Source organism: Giraffa tippelskirchi, chromosome X (genome assembly GCF_054371585.1).
Source record: "Giraffa tippelskirchi isolate mGirTip1 chromosome X, T2T-mGirTip1v1.2.pri, whole genome shotgun sequence".
NCBI lineage: Eukaryota > Metazoa > Chordata > Mammalia > Artiodactyla > Giraffidae > Giraffa > Giraffa tippelskirchi.
The window spans coordinates 5,502,613-5,527,443 of NC_137289.1; the positions used below are offsets into that span (position 1 = coordinate 5,502,613).

Sequence of the window (24,831 nt, forward strand, 5' to 3'; positions counted from 1 at the left end):
GCCAGAGACCCAGGTTTGATCCCTGAACCGGGAAGATCCCCTGGAGAAGGAAGTGGCAACCCACTCCAGTATTCTTGCCCGGGAAATGCCATGGACAGAGGAGCCTGGCAGGCTACAGTCCATGGGGAAGCAAGGAGTCGGACACGACTGAGTGACTTCACTTCACTTCACTTCTCACAGCTGTACACGACCACTGGAAAAACCACAGCTTTGAGTAGACGCACCTTTGTCAGCAAACTGATAGCTCTCCTTTTTACTATGCTGTCTAGGTTTGTCATAGCTTTCTTTCAAGGAGCAAGTGTCTTGTCTTTTAATTTCCTGGCTGCAGTCACCGTCCACAGTGATTTTGGAGTCCAAGAAAATAAAGTCTGTCACTGCTTCCATTGTTTCCCCATCTATTTGCCATGAAGTGATGGGACTGGATGCCATGATCTTAGTTCTTTGAATGTTGAGTTCTAGGCTAGCCTGGTCACTCTCCTCTTACACCTTCATCAAGAGGCTCTTTAGTTCCTCCTCGCTTTCTGCCCTTAGAGTGGTGTCATTTCCATGCTGTGCTGTGCTCTGTCACTTAGTCATCTCTGACCCTTTGCGACCCTATGGATGGCAGCCCGCCAGGCTCCCCTGGCCATGGGGATTCTCCAGGCAAGAATACTGGAGTGGGTGGCCATGCCGTCCTCCAGGAGACCTTCCCAACCCAGGAACCGAGCCCATGTCTGCCTCATTGCAGGCGGAATCTTTACAGTTCGAGCCACCATGGAAGCCCGTCGTTTGCATATCTGAGGTTATTGATATTTCTCCCACCAATCTTGATTCCAGCCTGAGTTTCATCCAGCCCAGCACTTTGTGTGATGTACTCTGCATATGTTAAACAAGCAGGGTGACAATATACAGCCTTGATGTACTCCTTTCCCAATTTAGAACCGGTTCATTGTTCCCCGTCCGGTTTCAACTGTTGCTTTTTGATCTGCATAAAGGCTTCTCAAGAGGCAAATTAGGTGGTCTGGTATTCTCACCTCTTTCACAATTTTCCACAGATCGTTGTGATCCACACACTCAAAGGCTTTAGCGTAGTCAATGAAACAGAAGTAGATGTTTTTCGGGAACTCTCTCGCTTTTTCTATGCCCCAACGGAGGTTGGCAATTTGCTCTCTGGTTCCTCTGCCTTTCTAAATCCACCCTGTCCATCTGGAAGTTCTCAGTTCACATACTGTTGAAGCTGAGGTTGGAGAACTTTGGGCACGACCCTGGTAGCATATGAAGTGAGTGCAATTGTGCGGCAGTTTGAACATTCTTTAGCATTGCCCCTCTTTGGGACTGGAATGAAAACTGACCTTTTCCAGTCCTGTGGCCAGTGCTGAGTTTTCCAAATTTGCTGGCATATTGAGTGCAGCACTTTCACGGCACCATCTTTTAGGTTTTGAAACAGTTCTGCTGGTATTCCATCACCTCCACTAGCTTTGTTCATAGTAAAGCTTCCTAAGGCCCATCTAACCTCACACCCCAGAATGTCTGGCTCTAGGTGAGTGAGCAGACCATCGTGGTTATCTGGGTCATTAAGATCTTTTTTGTGCAATTCTTTTGTGTATTCTTGCCACCTCTTCTTAATCTCTTCTGCTTCTGTTAGGTCCATACCATTTCTGTCCTTGGTTGTGCCCATCTTTGCATGAATTGTTCCCTTGGTATCTCTAATTTTCTTGAAGAGATCTCTAGTCTTTCCCATTCTATCGTTTTCCTCTATTTCTTTGCACTGATCCCTTAAGAAGGCCTTCTTATTTCTCCTTGCTCTTCTTTGGAATTCTGCATTCAAATGGGTATCTCTTTCCTTTTCTCCTTTGCCTTTCTCTTCTCTTCTTTTCTCAGCTATCTGTAAGGACTCCTCAGACACCCGTTTGCCTTTTTGCGTTTATTTTTCTTGGGGATGGTTTTGGTCACTGTCTCCTGTACTCCTGTACAGTGTTACAAATCTCTGCCTGTAGTTCTTGAGGCACTCTTTCTATCAGATCTAATCCCTTGAATCTATTTGTCACTTCCACTGTATAATCATTAGGGATTTGACTTGAGTCATAGTTGAATGGTCTAGTTTTCCCTACTTTCTTCAATTTAAGTCTGAATTTTGCAAGAAGGAGTTCACGATCTGAGCCACAGTCAGCTCCTGATCTTATTTTTGCTGACTGTATAGAGTTTCTCCATCTTCGGCTGCAAAGAATATAACCAATCTGATTTCGGTATTGACCATCTGGTGATGTCCATGTGCAGAGTCATGTCTTGTGTTGTTGGAAGAGGGTGTTTGCTATGACCTGTGCATTGTCTTGGCAAAACTGTGTTAGCCTTTGCCTTGCTTCATTTTGTACTCCAAGGCCAAACTTGCCTGTTACTCCAGGTACCTCTTGACTTTCTACTTTTGCATCCCAATTCCCTGTGATGAAAAGGACATCTTTTTTTTTTTTTTTCTTGGTGTTAGTTCTAGAAGATCTTGTAGGGCTTCATAAAACTGTTCAACTTCAGTTTCTTTGGCATCAGTGGCTGGGGCACAGATTTGGATTGCTGTGATATTGAAGGGTTTGCCTTGGAAACGAACAGAGATCATTCTGTCATTTTTGAGATTGAACCCAAGTACTGCATTTCAGACTCTTATGGTGCCTATGAGGGCTACTCCACTTCTTCTAAGAGATACTTGCCCACAGTAATAGATATCGCAGTCATCTGAATTAAATTCGCCCATTGCCCTCCATTTTAGTTCACTGATTCATAAAATGTCGATGTTCACTCTAGCCGTCTCCTGTTTGACCACTCCCAACTTTCCTTGATTCATGGACCTAACATTCTAGGTTCCTGTACAATATTATTCCTATACAATGATATTACAGCATCGAGCTTTACTTTTACCACCAGACACATCCACACTGCCCGGTGTTTCCGCTTTGGCTCAGCCTCTTCATTCTTTCTGGAGCTATTTCTCCACTCTTTTCCAGAAGCATATTGGGCACCTACCAACCTGGGGAGTTCATCTTTCAGTGTCATATCTTTTTGCCTTTTCATACAGTTCATGGGGTTCTCAGGGCATGAATGCTGAAGTGATTTTCCATTCCCTTCTCCAGTGGACCGTATTTTGTCAGAACTCTCCACCATGACCCGTTCATCTTGGGTGACACTACGTGGCATGGCTCGTAGTTGCATTAAGTTACACAAAGCTGTGATCCATGTGACCAGTTTGTTTAGTTTTCCACAATTGTGGTTTTCATTCTCTCTGCCCTCTGATGGATGAGGATAAGAGGCTTGTGCAAGCTTCCTGATGGATAGGACTGGCCATGGGGAAAACTGGGTCTTGCTCTGGTGGGCAAGGACATGCTCAGTAAATCTTTAATCCAATTATCTGCTGATGAGTGGGGCTGTGTTCCCTCCCTGCAGTTTGACTTGGGGCCAAACTATGATTGGGATAATGGCAACCTCCTTCAAGAGGACTTATGCCAGCATGCCGCGCCTCCCAGGACTGCTGCTGTCAGTGGCCCTAACCCCACGGCAGGTCACTGTTGACCCAGGCCTCCACCGCAGACTCCTGAACACTCACAGGCAAGTCTGGCTCTGTCTCTTGTGGGTCCCCTGCTCCTTTCTCCTGGGTCCTGGTGCACACAAGGTTTTGTTTCTGCCCCCTGAGAGTCTCTGTTTCCCCAGTCCTGTGGAAGTTCTTTAATCATATCCCACTGATCTTCAAAGTCAGTTTCCCTGGAGATTCTCAACCCTTTTGTCAGATTTCCAGGTTGGGAAGTCTGTTGTGTGGCTTAGAGCTTTCTCAACAGTGCCAGAACTTCTTTGGTGTAATTGTTCTCCAGTTTGTGGATCGCCCACCTGGCAGCCCTATAGTGAGGTTAATGGTGACTTCCTACAAGAGGACTTCCGGCACAAACAAAATAAACTAACTATGGAAATAACTAGGTGACACTATGGTGTGATTTCAGACAAAGTCCTTGTATTGTTAAGAACATGAGTTTTCTGAGCTGTGTCAGACTTAGAATGCCATCAGCCATTCTAAAAACAAACTCTGCCTGCAGCAGGTGACAACAATCTTATTTTTAAAGGTCTTTTGTTGTAACTGTTGTGTGTTTAGACAATGAAATTGCTCTGGGCCATATGTTGGGGAAAAAAAAAAAAAACATGTGTAATGACCAATAGCCACATTAAAGGTTAAGATCTACTTAGATAAACCCTGACAACTAAATGAAGCTGAAGCTCCAATACTTTGGCCAGCTGATGCAAAGAGCCAACTCAGTAGAAAAGCCCCTAACGCTGGGAAAGATTGAAGGCAAGAGGAGAAGGGGATGACAGAGAATGGGATGGTTGGATGGCATCACCGACTCAGTGGACATGAGTTTGAGCAATCTCTGGGAGACGGTGAAGGACACGGAAACGTGGTGTGCTACAGTCCGTGGGGTCGGAAAGAGTCGGACATGGCTGAACGACAACAGACAACAAGCCAGGCTACCTGGCTACAAGCGTTAAATCGAAATTAGGATTCAGGCTTAATTTCAGGCTTAACTTTTTCTGTCTTGTCTGTTAATGTCCAGATTGTCATTCCTTCAACTACTTCTGAGTCCAAATAGCTCCATTCCCTTGACAGGATGACCCAAGCACTGACCCTACCTGGACCAGAATCAAAATTGTCATCAAATATAACTCGGTTCTTACTCTTTCATTGACCTTCATTTACAATAACTCTTTTACTGATCTATGGCCTCTGTTTTTCTTTAAAAAAAAAAAAAAACTGCTAAGTTTTGTCTCCTCCAGATGACAACGTATTTACATGAAGATAATCATGATGTGGAGAGAAAACCCATGCCCCCAGAGAGATTACAGCCACTCCTTCGAACGGATCATGTGGGAATAACCAGAAAAGTCACCTTAGGGCCCCTTTATGAAACAAGGCAAGAGCTCTGTGACCCCAACTAGGTAGCATCTATGGGTCCTGTGTCAGCATTAAAGAAGTTACGGAAGACTGATGATCTGTCCCTCATAACCCCAATAAAGATCTGTGAGGTTCACGTCTCTCAAGGAAAATTTGAAGTAGGAGATACACGGGCCTCTGGGCTGAACAGCTGGTGATTGTCACATGGAGCAAAACTGAACTTCGTTCCTCAGCCAGACAAGAATGACAACAATTTCCCTCATCCATTAATAAGGAGGAAATAAACAGACAGGCGGGCATTTGTTGCCGTGAAAAGGAAAAAGGGGAAAATGAGCTTTCTCTATCCCTTTCCTGGGAACAAAGACGATAAAGAGAACAGTGAGCAGGCCTGAACATTCCTAGTTTCTTTCCACTTTAACTGCTCTGAACTCTGCATGTCTGTAACTGTTTGCTTTTCTGCCCCCTAGCTCTACAGGAGCTACACTTCACACCTATCTTTCTTTGATTCTTTGCTAAGTACATCCTGTATCTAGTGATTACCCTTACAACACCCTTCCCCTTGTGGTTACATATCAGAAAGAAGGCCACTGAGTCACTGAACTGCCAGGCTCAATTAATGGGTTACTGACGCCAGTCTGTGGCTGACTTTGAAACAATGCAAGAGGAAAGAATCAAGATCCTAACACCTTTGTTCCTCATCACTGACTCCTGACTGGGAGCCCTCATATTATATCAGCCCCTAGATTCCTCATGGACAGGGGGCCCGGTTTTTGAGGCATGAGCCGACTTTGTTCCCCTCTCTGCTGGCTGAGGATTAAAGCCACCTTTCTATTGCCTGCCCACTCTATCTCTGTATTTTTTGTTTACCTTCGGTGGGCAGAGAAGGCCAAGATTTTGGCCAGCAACATGATGGAACTCGCCTGAACACCTGCACGGGTGCCCTTGGGCTCCCTGATAGCCATGACCTTCGTGAGGGGCAGGTATCAGACAAGAGACAGTGGGAGGACAAGGACAGCGGGAGTTTTCTTTATAAAATCTGGCTAGGATACGCACAATGCACCACCCTTCACCTTCAAGGAGGATTCTGAGCTGTATGAATTCAGCTTCAGAGCAATTTTTATGGCTTTGGGGGTCTCACCACCTAGGAAAGCCACTCCATCAGTTTAAGAGTCCAACTGCCAGTTTCAAAAAGGATCCCCATTAAAATCCTACAGGAAGACTGAGAGGGGTTGAAGAGGAAAGGTTAAAATTTTACATGAGCTCCTTCTCCTTCTGCCTCTGAAACTCAGCTTGCCCCTTGCAAAGTCTAGAGCACGTAGGTCACGTAGTCTCAGAAAGAGGGGACATGCAACACTAGGAACTGGAGTTTATTTCTCTCGCCCTTGTCCTACTCTTTGCAATTGCCCAGCCCCTGCAAACCTGCTTAATCATGCCTGTCCGGGTCAGGCATCCCCATCACCGTTCTCGCGCTCGCAAAACCCCTTAGTTTAAACCAGCCTATTAACAGCTATTGTTGCCCACTACAGTCTGTCTATAAAAACTCTGTAATCCCTTTGTTCGGGGCTCAGAGCTTGGAGTGTTAACTCCTCTGGGCCCGCCGGCGTAATAAACCTGAGTTCTCCAACTCGCCGAGTGTGGTGCTTGGTTTCTCGTGTACTGGTTTCTGTAACATTTCTGGAGGCCCCAGTGAGATTCCAACCACGCCGGCCCCTTGAGCCACTGGACTGTTGGCTCGGCTGTGCTGGAGCGAAGGAACCCAGAGACGAAGGAGGAGGCGCGCCACCTGATGGCATTCCGGGTTCTCTTTTGGACAGGTGTTCCGATTCTCCGGATGGCCGAGCCCCAACTGGACTCATTGGAGGGATGGACCGACTCACCAGGAATGACCACAGGATAAGGTAAGGCCCTGGGGCCGGTCCCCAGGCAGGAAGAACCTACCCCAATGGGTAGAAGAGGAGACTGATCGCCTCCTTGGGCTCCCAGGAAGGGAGCATCAGATAGGGAGGCCTGGGGCCTTGGGCCTTGGTTATCATCGTCAATGATAACCTCCTTGGGGCTCCCAGGAAGGGAGCAACAGTTAAGGAAACCTGGGGACTTGGGCGAAGGGAGGCATTGTGGTAGCCTCTGAATGATTGTGAGTGTGTGATTGCTGACTGAACAGAGTGAGATAAATTTTTCTTTTTGGAAACTACAAAACCAATTATTTTTGCGTGTGCAATTAAAAACAACTAGCTTGTTAAAAGACCTACCCAGGGAAAAGCTTGAAGTTAACCCTTTCCATGTCTTTGAAATACACAGTCAGCTTTGCCTGAGACCTCAGCCTTGGGCAAATTAGAACTTCAAGCAGAAGGGAAAACAAGGGGAGGGGGGGTTCAAAGAGATATTTTAAATCTCAAACAGAAAACTATAAGATCTCTGTCAGTCTGTCTGTCTGGATTTATGTATGTCTCAGTGTATGTCTTTTTTCTGATAATATTGTTGAAGTTGTAAATGAGTTCTTATTTAATCGGCCTAGAGAAAAATAAGTGCTTAAAACCCAAAGAATTCTAAATACACACACACACACACACAAAATTAACCTAAATAAATTTCAGATTCATGTGAACTGGGAAATATTCAATATTAAATATCTGGTATTAATGTTTGTTTGCTAATCTAATACAAAAGTACGATGTATGTTTTTAATAAAGAAGATATAAAAAATAAAATTACATTTTATAAAGGGAAAAGAAAGTAGGTCTGACTTACAGGTGGCTGTTACAGAAAATGATTAAAAGGTTTGTGGAAGGTGGACCCTGTAAAAATGCTTTGTGCATGGTTAGGACTATGTTTAAAATAAATTTAATTAAGGTTTACCTAAATGAGTTTAAAGTAAGCTGGTGCAAAAACTGAAATTTGGCCTTTCTCTCTGTTAAGAGGACATACTTTCTTCAGATGTTGAACTGCTTTCAATAATAGATTTAAGTTCCTTTACCTCTTAATTGGTCTGTTCTATATTTACCTTTGAAATCTTTGGTTAACTTTGGCTAAGTAAATAATTATTATTTCACAGTAACTTATATGATCCTATCTGACTGAGTATGGTAAACTCTTTTGATATTTAACAACAAACCTTCCTAAATAACTTGACTTCTAGCCAACGTTGGGATGCTTCAGAGGGCGCCTGAGACATCCCAAAGAGTTATTAAGCTACCTGGGTTCATTGGACATGTTAAATTACATGGGAAGTACTGTTAAAGGGGTGAAAAAAATCTTTTCAGGTTATACTGTATGGCTGATATTACTAATATAGATATCCTAAACTTATGTGAAATTTATATAGATATGCTATGCTCTGATAAAATATGGTCAATTATAATTCTAGTCATCATATTAAAGTGTTATGACCAGGTTTCTTTGTCAATTGCAGCAGAATCAGATTTTAAACATGCCTTCAATGATTTTACTCTCATGCCTTTAGAAGAATACTGCTAGCTCCTCAAGATTTATGGAAAAGACTTTCTAAGATTAAACAGATAAACAAATTTTGTTATTAATGGTAAGCTGGTGCCAGACTGGAATTTGGTCTTCTCTCTGTTTAGAGAACAAAGTTTTCTTAAAATGCAGCTCTCGATAACAGATTACAAATTTATTTGCCTTTAAGTGATTTTTATTTGTTTTTAAAATCTTTTTGTTACTTTGGTAACATAAATAAACATTATTTAAGATTATGGTACATGTAGACAAAGTTCATTCTGCTTCTACAAAAAATAACCCCTCAAGGTTAGACTTTTGCTATCTTGATGTCCTTAAAACATGGTGACAGTCTGCTCTTAAATCAGGAAATTAAAAATAAATAAACAACAGCTAAAAATCAAAGATCCAGGGCTATGGGAAATCTAAGATGGCCGCTTGGCTTTTCCCGGCTCCCTGACAGACCTCATTTTTATTTGATGGGTTAAAGCCTTACCTGGCTACAGTGTTAATGCCCTCACAATGAGTTCTCAAAAAAAAAAAAAAAAGAAGAAGAAGAAGAAAGAAAAGAAATAATTATGTTTCATTAAATATTAAGTTCTAGTTTTGTTAATTAAGGTCTGTGCTACTAAGACTCACTTCTGAGATAGTTCCTTGTTATGTTATATTGCTAAAAGTTTTAATTAAATGATTAAAAAGGACACTCTTCAGATTGTCTCTAAAGCTTACCTCAGCAACCAGTCTTTGGATAAAGGTCAGATGCTCCATGATGTACAAACAGGAGATTAACACTTGGCTATAATCATTTAACTGAGACAGGTGACCTGGGGTATACTGGGCTATACCCAATGAAAGTTCTTGGCTTAAATTCTTGCCTGTGACCTTACTAATAACTGCTAGCTATATTATTTCTATGTAGCTTGTTTCAGAAGATTATTTCTTACGTCACCAAATGTGTGACAGAGCCTGTGATAAAATGCTGATATGCAGTTCCACATGAGATCAATAATTGTAATAATGTAACTTCAGATATGGGAAGTAGCAACAAGAGGAAATATTTTCCTGGACCAAGAGGCTAGTAAGACAGGTATGGTCCGCAGACTTTTGCTACTTACAAGCCCTGGTCTAGTGACAACACATTGAGTGGCCTGTCCATGGAATCTTTGTTAGACCTGGGAATGAGCCTTCCCAGCACCACGGGACACAGTGACCATGAAATGCCCCCCAAACATGGTCAAATATGACTATGAAGGGGCCCTGCTGACTGGAAGTTGGCTCTTGCCAGCTGCCGCTACAAAGATTAAATCATAACCACTACAAGATGCTGACCTTCAACACCCCCTTGAAAGGCGTTCAGGATGGAGTCAAAAAATAAGGCACTCTGTGCTCTGGGAAAAACCCAGAAAAACAGGCCTTCAGATAGTCAGATATTTTCAGGTAAAGATTTTTATGAGTCCAAGTCCTTGCATCTTCTCACACCTAGAGAAACACGAATGTCACGAACCAATGTCTGGACCTGGTTCTCCTAGTTGTGCCTCAGCCGCGTGTCTACTTCTATTAATCGTGGGGCCATATATCTTTAACTTTCTTGTTAAGTTTGTTTCTCCCAGTAGTCGTATGACAAGAATATCCCCTGGCCAACGCCCAGACAGTGCTAGAACAAGCTGCCTTAGTCTGTGGACTCTCACCACCCTCCGTAAATGCACCCCGAGGACCCGGGCTATTCTCCCTTTGAGATCTTATATGGGAGACCACCCCCGGTGATAAAAAACCTCAAGGGAGATCACCAACAACTAGCTGACCTGGAGGTGTCGCCCTGGGAAAGTCTTCCGCCATATCGCCCAAGAAACCTGAGACAGGACATCCATTCCACTGGGCAATTGGGTTCATCCCTATCAGCCAGGAGATGAGGTATGGGTTAAAGATTGGAAAAAGGAACCACTTCAGCCAGTTTGAACAGGCCCTCACACAGTCGTCCTGGCAACCCCTACTACCATTAAAGTTATAGGTATCATCCCTTGGATCCACCACACCAGAGTCAAGAAGGCAGCGGCTTCCTGTAATGAGGACACCTGGAAGGCAGTTCGGGACCCCAGAAACCTCCTCAAGGTCTGTTTCCAAAGACAACAACTCTCACCCACAAAGGATGCTGAGCCCTGCAATAGTCACTCCGGAAGCTGACTAGTCCATGCACGGCAGAAGCTTGAGGATTCTTCAGCCTTGCTCCAGCCACACTCCGGCAGCTGGCTGGTCAACACACAGCAGAAGCTTGAGGATCCGGCTATCAAAATATCGATGGAGTTTCATTGTCAACCCTGGACTCTATCCCTGATTGCTATTATTTCTGTGCTCTTCGCTACAGGACTAGCTTCAGTCGCACCCCAGGCCTGGGATTTGGGTCAGAAGCTGCAGTTAACTGTCTGTTATCTCACTGTAATGGGAAGCCTCATTCTTATTAGAAGTCTCTTACGATAGATTCTCCCTACTAACTAAACTGCTCCACAGTATAGCTGACCCCCCCTTCACGATAGGCTCAGTTGCTATAGCCGTGACAACCCAAGGATGGGGAGAAAACCTTTTGCTAGTGTTCAGTTATCTGTTGTGTGCAGGCTGCTTTGCAGCCTTTTGGTGTCCCTTGCTGTAACAGATGGTGCCACCCCCATCAAGGCCTTTTCTTTGTTTATGGGACAGATGCTTACTTATGTTTACCTGTCAATTAGATGGGTATCTGCACCTTAGCTCTCCTCACTCCCCAGATGAATATCGTCCCTAACAACCAGACTCTCACCGTACCTCTGGCAGCACACATGCAGTCAAAAAGAGACATCCAGGTTATACCCCTGCTAGCTGGTCTGGGAATCATGGCTGGGATAGGTATGGGAATAGGCGGAATTGCTTCATCAAACACGTTTTACCATACACTATCCAAAGACTTCACAGACGACATTGAGAGAGTGACCAGATCTTTAGTGGCCTTACAGGACCAACTGGACTCCCTGGCTGAGGTGGTTTTGCAAAATAGGAGAGGTCTAGACCTACTCACAGCTGAAAAGGGGGGACTCGGCCTCTTCTTGAATGAAGAATGCTGCTTTTACATAAACCAGTCAGAAGTAGTCAGGAACATGGCCCAACAGCTAAGGGAACAAATCACAAAAGGAGAGAAAAACTAGCTAATTCCTGGGGTAATTGGAGCAATATCTGGAGCTGGGCATCGTGGCTTCTCCCTTTAACAGGTCCTCTCTTCATGCTCTTTGCAGCGCTCTTGTTGGGCCCTTGTATTCTCAATGCTATTATCCAGTTCGTAACCTCTCAGATTGAATCCACAAGTTACAAATGGTAATAGTTCAATACAGCCCCCTAAACCATGGGGAGCTCTGAATGTCCTACCAAAAACATGGGATGATGCTTTCTACGACGAGTGATAGAAGTATCAAGAGGGGGGAATGAAGAGGAAAAGTTAAAATTTTACACGACCTCCTTCTCCTTCTGCCTCTGTAACTCAGCTTGCCCCTTGCAAAGTCTAGATCACGTAGGTCACGTAGTCTCAGAAAGTGGGGACTTGCAATGCTAGGAACTGGAGTTTATCTCACTCACCCTTGTCTTGCTCTTTGCAATCGTCCAGCCCCTGCAAACCTGCTTAATCATGCCTGTCCAGGTCAGGAATCCCCCTCCCCATCTTGACCACTGTTCCCATGCGTGAGAAACCCCTTAGTTTTTAAACCAGCCTATTAACAGCTAGTGTTGCCCACTACAGTCTGTAAAAACTCTGTAATCCCTTTGTTCGGGGCTCAGAGCTTGGAGTGTTAACTCCTCTGGGCATGCAGGTGTAATAAACCTGAATTCTCCAACTCTCCGAGTGTGGTGCTTGGTTTCTCGAGTACTGGTTTCTGCAACATGGTAACTGAAATGTCTTCAGCTATAAACCCTGAGACTGAGAAGATTGTGTGCCAACCCAACCCAAATTCACTCATGTCTCGTTTGGAACATTTTGAGTGTATTTACACTCAGGCAGAAAAACCAGGTGTCTACTTGATCCTGATCAAAGTGCACTTTCTCTTTTGGACCCAGGAGATTCATCTCCGAGTGAAGAGGAACTTCTAATGTATATGTCCTATTTCAAGTTTTCTTCTCACCCATAAGACATAGTCGAGAAGTCTGGTTGCTGCCACCACCCAGCCTCATCACGATCACCTCCCACAGAAGGAACCCAGCTTCCCAAAGCCTCAAACAGCCCTGCCTCAGGCACTGACACTCGAGGGCTCCTCCTGGAGCTCCACCGCCCCGCCCCGTGCTGCCTTGTTCTGTGGGACTAGCGGACGTCTCTCCACCTTCCTCATGTGACCGCAGCTCTTAGATCATCACTCCAGGCGTGGGGGTGTCCTGCTTCTCCTAGTGTCCCCACTGCTAACACGGCCTGTCACAGAGCACAGGCTCCGTGAAGTTCTGTGGAATAAATGAGCCAGGGAGCAGGGCCTTATTTAGTCGGATTAGTTTTCTCCTACTTTCTTAAATAATAACCTGGGAAAATCCAAATAAACTGAGATAGCTTAGCTGTATAAAATGACAGACAAGAAGCACAAGAAGCAAGATTTCGCTATAAACACATTTTATTTTCTAATTCTTTCACCAAGTACATTACTGCTAAGTAAGTTCACATTTCCAAAATAGTTGTAATTCCAATATCATGTTACCATGTTCAGGGTCACAAAATAAAATGGGAGAGTTCTCAAACTCTTTTAAAAACCAGAAAAACTCTTGTCTTTAAACTGGATAAGTACAAATACATGTGTGGTCAATGGCATTCACAAAGTTAGATACTGAAGTTTATTAAGCCTTAAGCTGAAATACACATTTGAAAAATTCCTAAAGAAAACAGAAAAAAAAAAAAAAAGAAAACAGAGATGACTCTCCATGCCATCGCAGAGAACAGGAACCTAAAAATGCTACACACTGGGTTCCCCAAGTGGCCCAGGCCATCACTCCTGAGAAGGCTGACCGCTCCCTCTTCAGTCACAGAGGGAAGGATCAGCCTGGCTGCTGCTCTGGCTCAGCGCCCCTCTCCCTCCTCCCTCACAGCCTCTGCAGAAGGGAGTGGGAAGGACCTAAAAGCCCTTTGGTTGACCCTGAGCAGATACTCCGTGAATTTCTCCTTGCTGGTCTCCGCAAAGGCCCGGGGACCCCACAGGAACTCGTAGCGAGCAGGGTGGCTGTCAGGCACCTGCCGGTACTCCAGGTACCCCTCCCGCACCCACACTTGGGTCAGCAGCTCCATGGGCTCCCCAAAGATGGAGTGCTCCCTCCCAACACACACCCCCATCTTGTTGAGTGCTCCCCAGATCTCCTCCTCAGGGCCACGATCCCTATTCTGGAGGATCAGGCTGAGGACCACCACTAGGAGGCCGGCCTTGGGCAGGCCCTGCCCACCTCTCTGTATCACATCACAGGTGAGGCCCAGGGAGGGAACCATGGTGTATATGTGGTTCCTGGGGTCTACCTCCTTCACATCCACACCAAAGACCAGCAGAACACACTCAACCGCTTGGCGGAAGACCACCGGGTAGTGCTCCTGGTTATCCCTGAGGACCGTATTCAGCAATTCGGCATCGGAGGTTGGCTCCATGGCTCGATACTTGCGGAGCAGGAACTTCACCATGTTAGCCACCATTTTATTCAGAGCTTCCTGGGGCAAGGCCTCCTCGGCGGTGGACGAGAAGACTGGGAGGGAGGAGGCCGAGGGGGTTGCAGCCTCGCCCCCCTCTGCCCCAAAGAGCTGTGCCTCCTCCAGGCCCTGGGCCTTGCCTGGGTCCTGAAGGTCTTCCTCGGGCTTGCTCAGCTCACTCATCTCGACCACGAGCACGATGCCTGGGATCAAAGCACAGACAGGAGTGAGGCAGGGGACATTATGGACCATGGGCCTCAGCTAAGAAATACACCCTGGGTGGTCGACACAGGCCACTTACAGGTCTCCTCTTGAGGGGTGCTCTCGGGCCTCACAGGGGCCCTCCTCCTGGGCGGTCTGGCCCCTGGCTACCCGAAGGAGGAAGGGCAGTGGCTCCCCAGGGTGCACCCAGCAGAGCCAGAGGTTCTGGGGCTGACATGGTGGGGGGATTAGGGCTTTGTGGGGTCCCCTCTGTTCTGGGATGGGGAGCCCCCAGTGCTCATTCAGGGCACCCTCCTCACCTTGACTCCTGGTACTGCCTGGACCTCTTCTGCTCTGACCTCTGGACACAGGCCTCAGACCTCTGCCCTTGCCTCCTGGCTCCTGGAGCCCCTGTGAGAAAAATGGAGGGGGCACCCCGGGGGTAGATTGTGGCACAGTCCTGGACTCTGAGGTCCCCCCCCCAAGTTGTGGGGGAAGTGGTCCCCTTGTAGCTCCCTTGTAGTGCCCACCTTTCCCCTGCCACGGCCCGGACCCTGCCCTTTGGGGGCCTGCAGAATAACTCAGAACAAGACCCGAGTCTCAAGGGAAAGCGCTAAGGAGCCCCACATGTGGTCGCACCTGCCCAGGGCCTCCCATGGGTCCTAGGCTGAGGAGATGCTCAGTCCTCACCTCACGTCCAGCCTGGACTCCCAGCACTGACCACAAGGGCGGGGTTGGCTCTGTCCGGGGAGTCCACCCTCTGTGTATCTGAAGCCTCCGCCCTCTGCCTGAACACCTCATCTCCCAAGGCCCCTAAGCCAGAGGTCGACAAACTGCTCATCCTGCTCAACCCGCTCTGGGGCCTCTAAGACCCCCATCAAAGGCAAGGATCCCTCCCTGTGTTGGGATCTATCCTCCTCAGTCCTTCCTTGTATGGAGCTTGAACTCTAGATAGGACCTGGAATTGGCCTGTCCTCCATTTTGATGCCTCACCACTCTCACCCGGTTCCCAGTCTGTCTGAGACCCAATGTCCGGAAATGCGGCACGAGGTCGTCCTGCCTGGGGACTACCAAGGTCCCCTCTTTTCTGGGGTCTGGCTCCCCTCACTCTTCCCTCAGGGTCCTCACCTTGACTCCCGGTAGGACCGGGGCTCTGTCCTCTCCCAGTTTGAGGCCCGGCTCCTCACACCAGGTCCCCAGTCTCTCTGAGACCCGGATATAAGAAAGTCAGGACAGGCGTAGTGTGCTCTTCTCACCCCAGGGTCTCCCAGGGCTGATGACAGGGGCAGGGATCTGTGGGGCTCCATTAGTCCTCCCTGGGGGTCCCCTCAGTCTTCCCTCAGGGCCTTACCTTGTCTCCGGGTAGAACTTCAGGTTCTCTCTTCCCCCCCAACCGAGGCTCCGCCCCTTATACCAGGTTCCCAGTCTCTCTGAGACCCGGATGTCAGGAATTCAGACCATGCCTGTTGTTCTCATCCTACCTCACGGTCGCCAAGGACGGACAACAGAGACAGCTTTCTCTGAGGTCAAGGATCGCCTAGTTCCCCCCTCAGGGACCTCAGCTTGTTACCCCACAGGACCTGGAATTCTCCTCTCTGCCCACCTGAGGCCCCGCCGCCTACACCAGGTCCCCGGTCTCTCTGAGACCCGGATGTCAGGAAATGCGGCGTGTGCTCATCCCACCCTATGTGCTCCCTGAGCTCACTCTGTGACGGGATCCAGGTTCCCCTCAGTCTTCCCTTAGGGTCCTCACACAGACTTCTTCAGAACCTAAGATCCTCCCCTTCTCCTTCTAAGGCCCGCCCCTTATGTCAGGTCCCCAACCTGGCAGAGACAGGGATGCCAAAGGTAAGACACGCTGCCAAGTGCTCATGCCGCCACCAGGGATGCCTAGGGCTGACAGCAGGGGTGGGATCTATGGGGTCCTTGTGTCCTCCTCAGGGTCCTCATCTTGAGCTCTGGAAGGCACAGGATGTCCCTGAGTTGACCCTAGGCTGGACCCTCATACCAAAGCCCTCATTGCCCAGAGACCACAGCTTCCAGAGCTGCTGGTCTCCTGGACCAGTGGAATGGCCTCTACGAGGCACATGTGAGGTGCACACTGGGATATGAGAGCCCGCAGTGCTGGGGTTTCACCCTCCAGGGACTGGACAAACTCCACATCTGTCATCATTAGTTCCACCACAAGAAAGATACATGGCCCTGGAACCAGAAGGAACAGTGACCCCATCTACCACCTCTCCCAGTGACCCACAAGGGAAGTTGTGCTTCTGACCCCCCGTGTAGGTTCTGCAGTTCCTCAGCGGGGCTATCTAGCCGTTAGCCACTTCTAGCTATTTACATTTGACTTCACATTATGTTAAAGTAGAAGGCCAGGCCCTGGGACACACTAAGCACATTTGAGTTCACAATACCCAGCCTCATGTGGCTACTGGTTACTCTATTAATGGTGGTGACAGGACACGTTCTTCCCAAAGGAAGACGGTTCCCCCAGGAGATATCATAACAGTCCTATTGACCCATGAGCCATGGTTGCCACCTGGCACTTTGCGCTCCTCTCTGTAGAGGTTCAGGCACCTGTTCCCCATCCACATGTCTCCTCTTCTCCTGACCCAGCCCTGCCATGTGACAAAGGGAAAGGGAGAGAAGAACGGACCCCAGAAGGAGGGCCGAGGGCGAGGGCTGTGTGGTCCTCGTGTGGTTCTGGCTTGAAGCTCAGCTCCAGACTCCTAGGCTGCATCCCTGCCCCTTGCTCCCAGGGCTCTCCACCCTCCTCAGTCCCTCTGGCTGTACCACCCCCAGCATACCATCTGCAGTGCCCAGAATCCAAAATGCTCCTTCCTCTTCCACCCTGTCTACATCACAACTGTCCGGGAGGGCTCTAGGAAGACAGTAGTTCTCCTAAAAACACCCACCTTCTGACTGTGCCACTGGGAGGAGCCCAGTTCCTCACCCTTGGCCCTGAATGGATGGCACTTGGACAGAGCTTCCATCACTCAGGCAGGCAGGAGCCTTTCCTGCTTCTTGGGAGCTCAGCCCCATGGGTGTGGCACCACCTGCCTCAAATTACCTTTCCATCCCACCCCAGGCATCAACACAAATGGGATGTTTTTCACCAAACAACATGCTGTTGTTATTTAGATGAAATTTTTTTTTTCTGTCTTTGTATTCATATCGGTGAATTACTCATGTGTTTATTTCCAAATTATGGTAGATTTACATAAGGATCCCTTGTTCCCTGCAGGCAGCTTCCAGGAAGCAGAGGGAGAAGAGATGTGAACAAGGACCTGGAGCCTCTCCCCTGCCCTGCGGCGTACTCGGTGCTCAACAGACAGCAGCCGGTGCTCAACAGACAGCAGCCGGTAGGTATGTATAGCTTGTGATGAAGACAATTCCCTTTGCGTGTTGAGGAGTTTCTGAGAAAGCCAAAGATGCCTTGAATCTTCAACTGTTTCTAGTCACTACTCTGTACTGGCGCTTTCAAATGCAAGATACGATTTAGTTTCCAAGGCTCTTGTGAATGTCAGGGAGGAGGTCCCCCTCGCCCCACTCCCTCCAGTTCTCTTTCTGCCCTACCCTCTGTAGTGACACCCACCCACAGTCTCAGCAGAGTGAATATATGCCCCTACCTCCTGATGCCAGGGAGTATAGCCTGGGAGACTCGGCTGCCTCCACAGGAGAGAACTTGCCTGAGCACCTGCACAGGTGCCCGTAGGCTCCCCAACAGCGGTGACCTTCATGAGGGACAGGTGTCAGACAAGCGACAATGGGAGGAAAAAGACAATGGGAGTTTTCGTTACAAAATCCAGCAAGGATATGCACAATGCAACACCCTTCACCTCCAAGGAGGAGTCTGAGGTCTGTGAATTCAAGTTCAGTGCAGTTTTTATTGTTGTAGCTACACGTTCCGGGAAACAAACTCGCTCAGAAGGACAATGCAGATAGTGGAGTGCAGTTTATTACACCAGCAGGCCCAAGGCAGAGTCTCCTCTTCGCCAAGGATCCTGACTAGTTTTTGTGAGAACCTTATATACCCTAAGTGTATAAGGTTCCCTGAAACTAGTCTGAACAAAGGGAAAAGAAAGATACAATCAAAGTTAACCTGTGATCAGATGCCTTAAGCCTAGGTAGTTAACAGTGGACACTTATCAATAAGCCTGTGGTCATACCCCAGTAAGCATAATGGAATGTATGATTCTATTCAGTTACACAGATAATTAGGGTATTCTTTTAGGTGATGGAGAGCCCTGGGGCTCTTCCTTCCGGGGGCCTGGTTTTCCAGTTGATAAGTCGTTTCCATAGATACTGGGCATATAGCTCAAAGTCCACAGTCCGGCCCAAGATGGAGTCCTGCTATCAAGACAGAGCCCGTTCTGTTTCCTCCTTCATTATGGCTTTGGGGTCTGACCGCCTGGGAAAGTTGGCCCATCAGTTGAAGTGTCCAACTGCCAGTTTCAGAGAAGAACCCCATTAAAATCTTACCAGAAGACTGAGGGTGGTAATCGAAATGTCTTCAAATATATTCTCCAAGACTGAGTAGACTGTGTGCCAAACCAAATTCACTCCTTTCCCATTTGGAAACTTTTGTGTGTATTTAGACTCAGGGAGAAAAAACAGGTGTCTACCTGTTCTGATCAAAGCGCACTTTCTTTTTCAGACCCAGGAGATTTATTGGAGAGGAGACGAACTTCTAACGTGCATGTCTGATTCCAGACTTTCCTCTCACTCATAAGACACCGTCTACAGTCTGGCTCTTGACACCACTCAGGTTTATTACCATCACCTCCCACAGAAGAAACCCAGCTTCCCAAAGCGCCAAACCGCCCTGGCTCAGGCACCGACACTCAAGTGCTCCTCCTGGATCCCCACCGCCGTGCCCCGTGTTGCCTGTTCTGTGGGACTAGGGAACGTCTCTCCACCTTCCTTGTGTGACTGTGGCTCCTAGACCGTCACTCTAGGTGTGGGGGTGTCCGGCTTCTCCTAGTGTCCCCACTGCTCACACAGGGCCTTCCACAGAGCAGAGGATCCGTGAAGTTCTGTGGAATAAATGAACCAGTGAGAAGGGGGCTTACAATTCTCATCAATTTTCTCCTACTTTCTTAAATAATAACCTGGCAAAACCCAAGTAAACAGATGTGGATTAGCTGCAGAAAAGGACAGTCAAAACCTATAGGAAGCGAGAATTCGCTACAATCGTTTTTTATTTTCCAATTCTTCCACCAACCATATACTGCTAAGTAGGTTCACATACCCAAGATAGTTGTAATTCCCACTCCATGTGATCTTGCTCAGGGTCACAAAATAAAATGGGAGAGTTCCCAATCTCCTTTACAAAACAGTAAAACTCTGGTCCTTAAACTGGTTAAGTACAAACACATGTGTGATCAATGTCATTCACAAAGTTAGATACTGAAGTTTATTAAGGCTTAAGCTGAAAAAACACATTTGAAAAATTCCTAAAGAAACGGAGATGAGTTTCCATGTCATCCCAGGGAAAAGGGATACAAAGATGCTACACCCCGTGTTCCCTCAAGTGGCCCAGGCCATCACTCCTGAGAAGGCTGACCGCTCCCTCTTCAATCACAGAGGGAAGGATCAGCTTGGCTGCTTCTCTGGGTCAGGGCTCCTCTCCCTCCTCCCTCACAGCCTCTGCAGACGGGGGTGGGAAGGCCCTGGAAAACCATTGGTTGACTCTGAGCAGATACTCCGTGACTTCCTACTTGCTGGTCTCCGTATAGGCCTGGGGACCCCACGGACACTCGAAGCGAGCAGGGTCATTGTCAGCCACCTGCCAGTACTCCAGGTACCCCTCCTGCACCCACACTTGGGTCGGCAGCTCCCTGGGCTCCCCAAAGACACAGTGCTCCCTCCCGACAAACATCCCCATTTGCTGAGTGCTCCCCAGACCTCCTCCTCAGGGGCGCTGTCTCCATTCCGCATGATCAGGCTGAGGACCAGCCCGAGGAGGCCAGCCTTGGGCATGCTCTGCCCACCGCTCAGCATCATATCACAGGTGAGGCCTAGGGTGAGGACCATGATGTGGATGTGCTCCCCGGGGTCTACCTCCTTCACCTCCACACCACAGACCAGCTGCAGGTACTCCGAGGCTTGGCTGAAAAAGTGAGCACCGAGAAGTGCTCCTGGTTATCCCTGAGGACCTTCTTCAGCATTTCCGCCTGGGAGGTCATCTCCTTGGCCTGATACTTGAAGAGCAGGAACTTAATCAGGTTAGCCACCATCTCATTCAGAGCTTCCTGGGGCAAGGCCTCCGCAAGGGTGGAGCAGGAAAGTGGGGGGGGGGCGTGTGCAGAGACGGATGCAGAGCCCACCCCCCCCCCCCGGCCTCAGCCCCCAAGAGCTGTGCCTCCTCCGGGCCCTGTGCCTTGCCTGGGTCCTGAAGGTCTTCCTCGGGCTTGCTCAGCTCAGTCATCCTGAGCATGAGTGCAATGCCTGGGATCAAACCACAGACAGGGGTGAGGCAGAGGAACAGATGGGGACTACACACCTGGGGGAGAGAGGGGGTGTGAGTGGCCTTGGCTGAGCAACGCACCCTGGGAGTTCTGACACAGGCCACTTACAGGTCTCCCCTGGAGGGGTGCTCTCAGACCTCACAGGGGCATGCCTCTGGGGCAGGCAGTCCCCTGGCTACCTGAAGGAGGAAGTGGGGTGTCTCCCCAGGGTGCAGTCAGCACAGTCCGAGATTTCCGGGGCTGACGTGGTGTGGGGATCAGGCCCTTGTGGGTCCCCTCTGTTCTGGGATGGAGAGCCCCTGGTGCACACTCAGGCCACCCTCCTCGCCTTGACTCCTGGCACTGCCTGGACCTCCTCTGCTCTCTGACCTCAGGACACGGGCCACAGACTTCTGCCTTTGCCTCCTGGTTCCTGTGAGAGAAATGGAGGGGGCACCTTGGGGGTATCCTGTGGCACAGCCCTGAGCCTTCTGCGATGGTACGAGGGGTGGACTCTGTGAGGTCCCCCCAGTTGTGCATGGGAGGTCCCCTCAGGGTTCCCTTGTAGTGTTCACCTTTCCCCTTGCACGACCTGGTCCCTCCCCTCTGGGGGCCTGCATGGAAATTCAGAAAAAGATGCGAGCCTGAACAGAAAGCGCTAAGGGGCCCCACATGTGGCCGCACCTGCGCAGGGCCTCCCGCAGGTCCTCAGCTCCTCCTCACATCCTGCCTGGCCTCCCGGCACTGACCACGAGGGCAAGGGTCTGCTCAGTCCTCCCTCGGGGTCCGGGAAGTCCATCCTCTGTGGACCTGAAGCCTCAGCCCTCTGCCTGAACACCTCAGGTTTCGAGGTCCCTAAGCCAGAGGTCAAGAAACTGCTCACCCTGTTCACCCCGCTCTGCAGCCTCCAAGACCCCCATCAAAGGGAAGGATCCCTCCCCATGTACGGGTCTAACCACCTCATTCCTTCCTCTCATGGAGCCTGGATTCCAGGCAGGACCCGAGATTATCCCGTCCTCCATTTTGAGACCCTGCCACTCTCATGAGGCCCCCAGTCTCTGAGACCCGCATGTGAGGAAGGCAGACAGGCTAGTGTGCTCGTCTCACCCCAAGGGCTCCCACGGCCAACTTCAGGGGCGGGGATCTGTAGGGTTCTGTCAATCCTCCCTCGGGGTTCCCTCAGTTCTCCTTAGGTACCTCACCTTGCCCCCGGGCAGGACCTGGATTCTCGCCTCTCCCCAGCTGAAGCCCTGCCCCTTATACTAGGGCCCCAATCTCTCGGAGACGCAGATGTCAGGAAGTCAGAGCATGCCGGTTTCACTCATTCTACTCCACTGTCGCCCTGGACTGACAACGGAGGCGGGCTTCTCTGAGATCTGCCCTGATTGGGGTCCACGGTCTCCTAGTCCCGCCTCAGGGTCCTCAACTTGACACCCCGGAGGACCTGGGAAGTTGCCCTCCTGAGTTCCCACCCCGTATGCGAGGTCTCAATCTGAGACACAGATATCAGGAACTCCTCCCCCATACCCGGTCCCTAGTCTGAGACCCGTATGTCAGGAAGTCTGACCATGTCTGCTGCACTCACGCTACCCCAGGGGTGCCAAGGGCTAACAGCAGGGACCGACTTCTCTTAAGTCTCCTCTGTTTGGGGTCCAGAGTCCACTCAGTCCCCCTCAGGGTCCTCACCTAAACTCCCTCAAAACCTAACAATCTCCCCTCCAATCTCTGAGGCCTCACCCCTTATACCAAGTCTTTAATGTTTCTGAGACCCCGAGCTCGTGTCCCCACGAGAGTCGCCCTGGGCTGACAGCAGGTGCCGGAACCTGTGGGGTTCCCTGTGTCCTCCCTCAAGGTCCTCATCTTGAGCCCTGGCAGGGCTGGGGATGCCCCTCGTGTTGACTGGAGGCAGGGCCCTCACACCAAGGCCATCACTTCACTGAGACCCCAAAGGGAAGTCTGTGGACATGACGTCAGGCCTCCAAGCCCAGGGCTTCCCAGAGCTGAGATGATGCTCTGGGCATTCCTCAACCCTCCTTCTGCTCTTCACTTTGACTCTCAGCAGGTCTGAGCACCACCCTCTGTCCCTGACCTCGGTCCCCTTAGAAGCAGGCCCTCCCCAGCCAGGACCCCTGAGAGGCAAGCGGGAGTAGGGGGCTCATTCCTACAACCCTGCCAGGGTGTCCCAGGGCTGAGAGCAGTAATGACCTGCATGTCTTGGGGCCCCAGAGCCCCCCCTCTCAGGGTTCTACCTTGACTCCTAGCACAGCTGGATTCTTTCACTCTCCTGACCTGAACCCGGGCACCTGACCCAGGCCCTCACTTCTCCCCTCCCATCGGGATCAGTGAGGTTACATCTGGACGCCATGCCCCATGGTCCCCCAGGGCTGTCGGGAGGGCAGCACATGCATCCCCTAGGGACCCTCAGTCTTCTCTGGTCCTCACCTCGAGTCTCCACAGGACGTGGGCCCCTCCCTCTGCCCACCTGAGACTGGGCCCCAAAGACCAAGCCTCTGTCTCCCTGAGTTCACTGACAAAGTGAGGGGGGTGTGGAGTCTCAGCCTGACAGCCCAGACCGGGGCCCCCAGGTGTCCCAGTCGGGCTGGGGTTGTATTCTATAGGATCCTCTGTTCTGGGGCAACTGGACCCTCTCATCTTCTCTCAGGAGGGGGCCTCATTAACCCTCGAGAGAAGGCTGCAGTCTTAGCACAGATGCTGGTTGGGGGGCTGCTGTGCCCACGATCTTGGGGGGGGAACACAGGGAACCACTCAGCTTCCCAGGGGGGCCACGCAGTGTCACCACACTTCAGAAATTTTTGTATAAATGATATTGTTTTAGCGGAAGCGGGTGAGCAGCAGCAGGTGAGTTAGCGAGAACTCAGCAGCCTGGAGATGGCCTTGGCCACTCATAGTGACTTCACACTCCTCCTCTCTGGGGTACCCCCAGGGTCGTCTCCTGGTGGCTCTCTTCCACCGGTCTACACGGATGCCCCCTCTCCCCCACTCGCACGGGCCCATTTTGTGCAGAGTGTCCAGAGGGGCTCTTGGGGGCCAAGAACTCATGAGTCATGGGTTCTAAGTCCCCACTGGTCGGGCGACTTTAGACTCTTCCCCCAGGAAGGAGAGACATCCGGGAGGAGGGTGGGTGGCTGACCTGCCCTGCCTCTGGGGCCCCTGAGGGCCAAGGACTCAGCCTCACTGCAGTTCAGCCCAGCCCCCACAATGGCCTGGCCCCCACCAGCCCCCCTACAACACCCCAGAGCACCGCTCAGAGGCAAGAGGTGCTCCCTGAGTGAGGCTTGGGCATCCCCAGGTTTGCTGAGGGTGGGGGCATGCAGAGCTCGTTGTCTCAGCGTTTTGCACGGGGCCTCAGGGGTGGGGCTCGCTGGCCGAGACCTCAGACCCTGGGGACGGGGACCTTCCCTCCCTTTCCAGGGGCTCAGCAGATGGCTGAGCACCCTGCTGCCCAGTCACAGGCCTTGCTTATGGGGTCGGTCATGGAAAAGACCCAGGCTGTGGTGTCTCATCGGAGAAGACAATGGCACCCCACTCCAGGACTCTTGCCTGGAAAATCCCATGGACGGAGGAGCCTGGTGGGCTGCAGTCCATGGGGTCGCGAACAGTTGGACACGACTGAGTGACTTCACTTTGACTTTTCACTCTCGTGCATTGGAGAAGGAAATGGCAACCCACTCCAGTATTCTTGCCTGGAGAATCCCAGGGACGGAGGAGCCTGGTGGGCTGCCGTCTATGGGGTCGCACAGAGTCGGACACGACTGAAGCGACTTAGCAGCAGTGGTGTCTCATCAGCCTCCCCTGCTGGTTTGTAGCTCGATCCATCCCAGGGCCTTTCCTCATGACAGTTCCCATGGAGTCCCAGGCGGTTCCTCCTGCAGAGAGCTGGCACTCCAGAGCACCGCCAGGTTTGCTCATCACAGGCTAAGCTTTGTTTCTGTCACCCAGAAATCAGACTCTTCGAGCCTCGCCACCTCATCCCTGTTTGGCCATGGCCTGTTTGGCCTTTCCCTTTGTGAAAGGACGGAGAAAGCGAGCCCAGGGGACGAAAGAGCCACTGAGGACCCAAGATGAGCACTGGGTCGAGGGAGGCTCGGGCAGAGCTGGTGGGAAGTGAGTTGGCCATGGATCACCAGCTCCCCGGGGTCTGCCCGGTT

At 50.1% G+C, this 24,831-nt stretch overlaps 2 protein-coding genes and 1 pseudogene across 5 annotated transcripts in view; all 3 read right to left on the bottom strand.

The window, feature by feature from the left end:
* Positions 1 to 21,902, bottom strand: part of LOC145535520 (melanoma-associated antigen 10-like) — a 28,676-nt gene extending 6,774 nt beyond the window's left edge. Inside the window, exon 1 of one of the 3 annotated variants that reach the window (XM_081563967.1) lies at positions 21,865 to 21,902. The gene's annotated coding sequence lies outside the window, so the exon portion shown is untranslated. The remainder of the gene's footprint in view (positions 1 to 21,864) is intronic. The other 2 variants (XM_081563976.1, XM_081563977.1) reach the window with 2 other exon arrangements.
* On the bottom strand, positions 12,943 to 15,599 carry LOC145535522 (melanoma-associated antigen 10-like). 2 transcript variants are annotated; one of them, XM_081563980.1, is made up of 3 exons: positions 15,565 to 15,599; positions 14,534 to 14,624; positions 12,943 to 14,215 (listed from the first exon to the last, which is right to left on the bottom strand). In XM_081563980.1, the coding sequence occupies exon 3, from the start codon at positions 14,193 to 14,195 to the stop codon at positions 13,401 to 13,403; it is 795 nt and encodes a 264-aa protein (XP_081420106.1). In that variant the 5' UTR covers positions 14,196 to 14,215; positions 14,534 to 14,624; positions 15,565 to 15,599; the 3' UTR covers positions 12,943 to 13,400. The 2 variants fall into 2 exon arrangements, with proteins under 2 accessions (XP_081420106.1, XP_081420107.1); XM_081563981.1 differs by lacking the exon at positions 15,565 to 15,599 and adding an exon at positions 15,342 to 15,458.
* Positions 19,831 to 20,643, bottom strand: LOC145536641 (melanoma-associated antigen 10-like; annotated as a pseudogene).
* Positions 21,903 to 24,831: the final 2,929 nt, after the last annotated feature.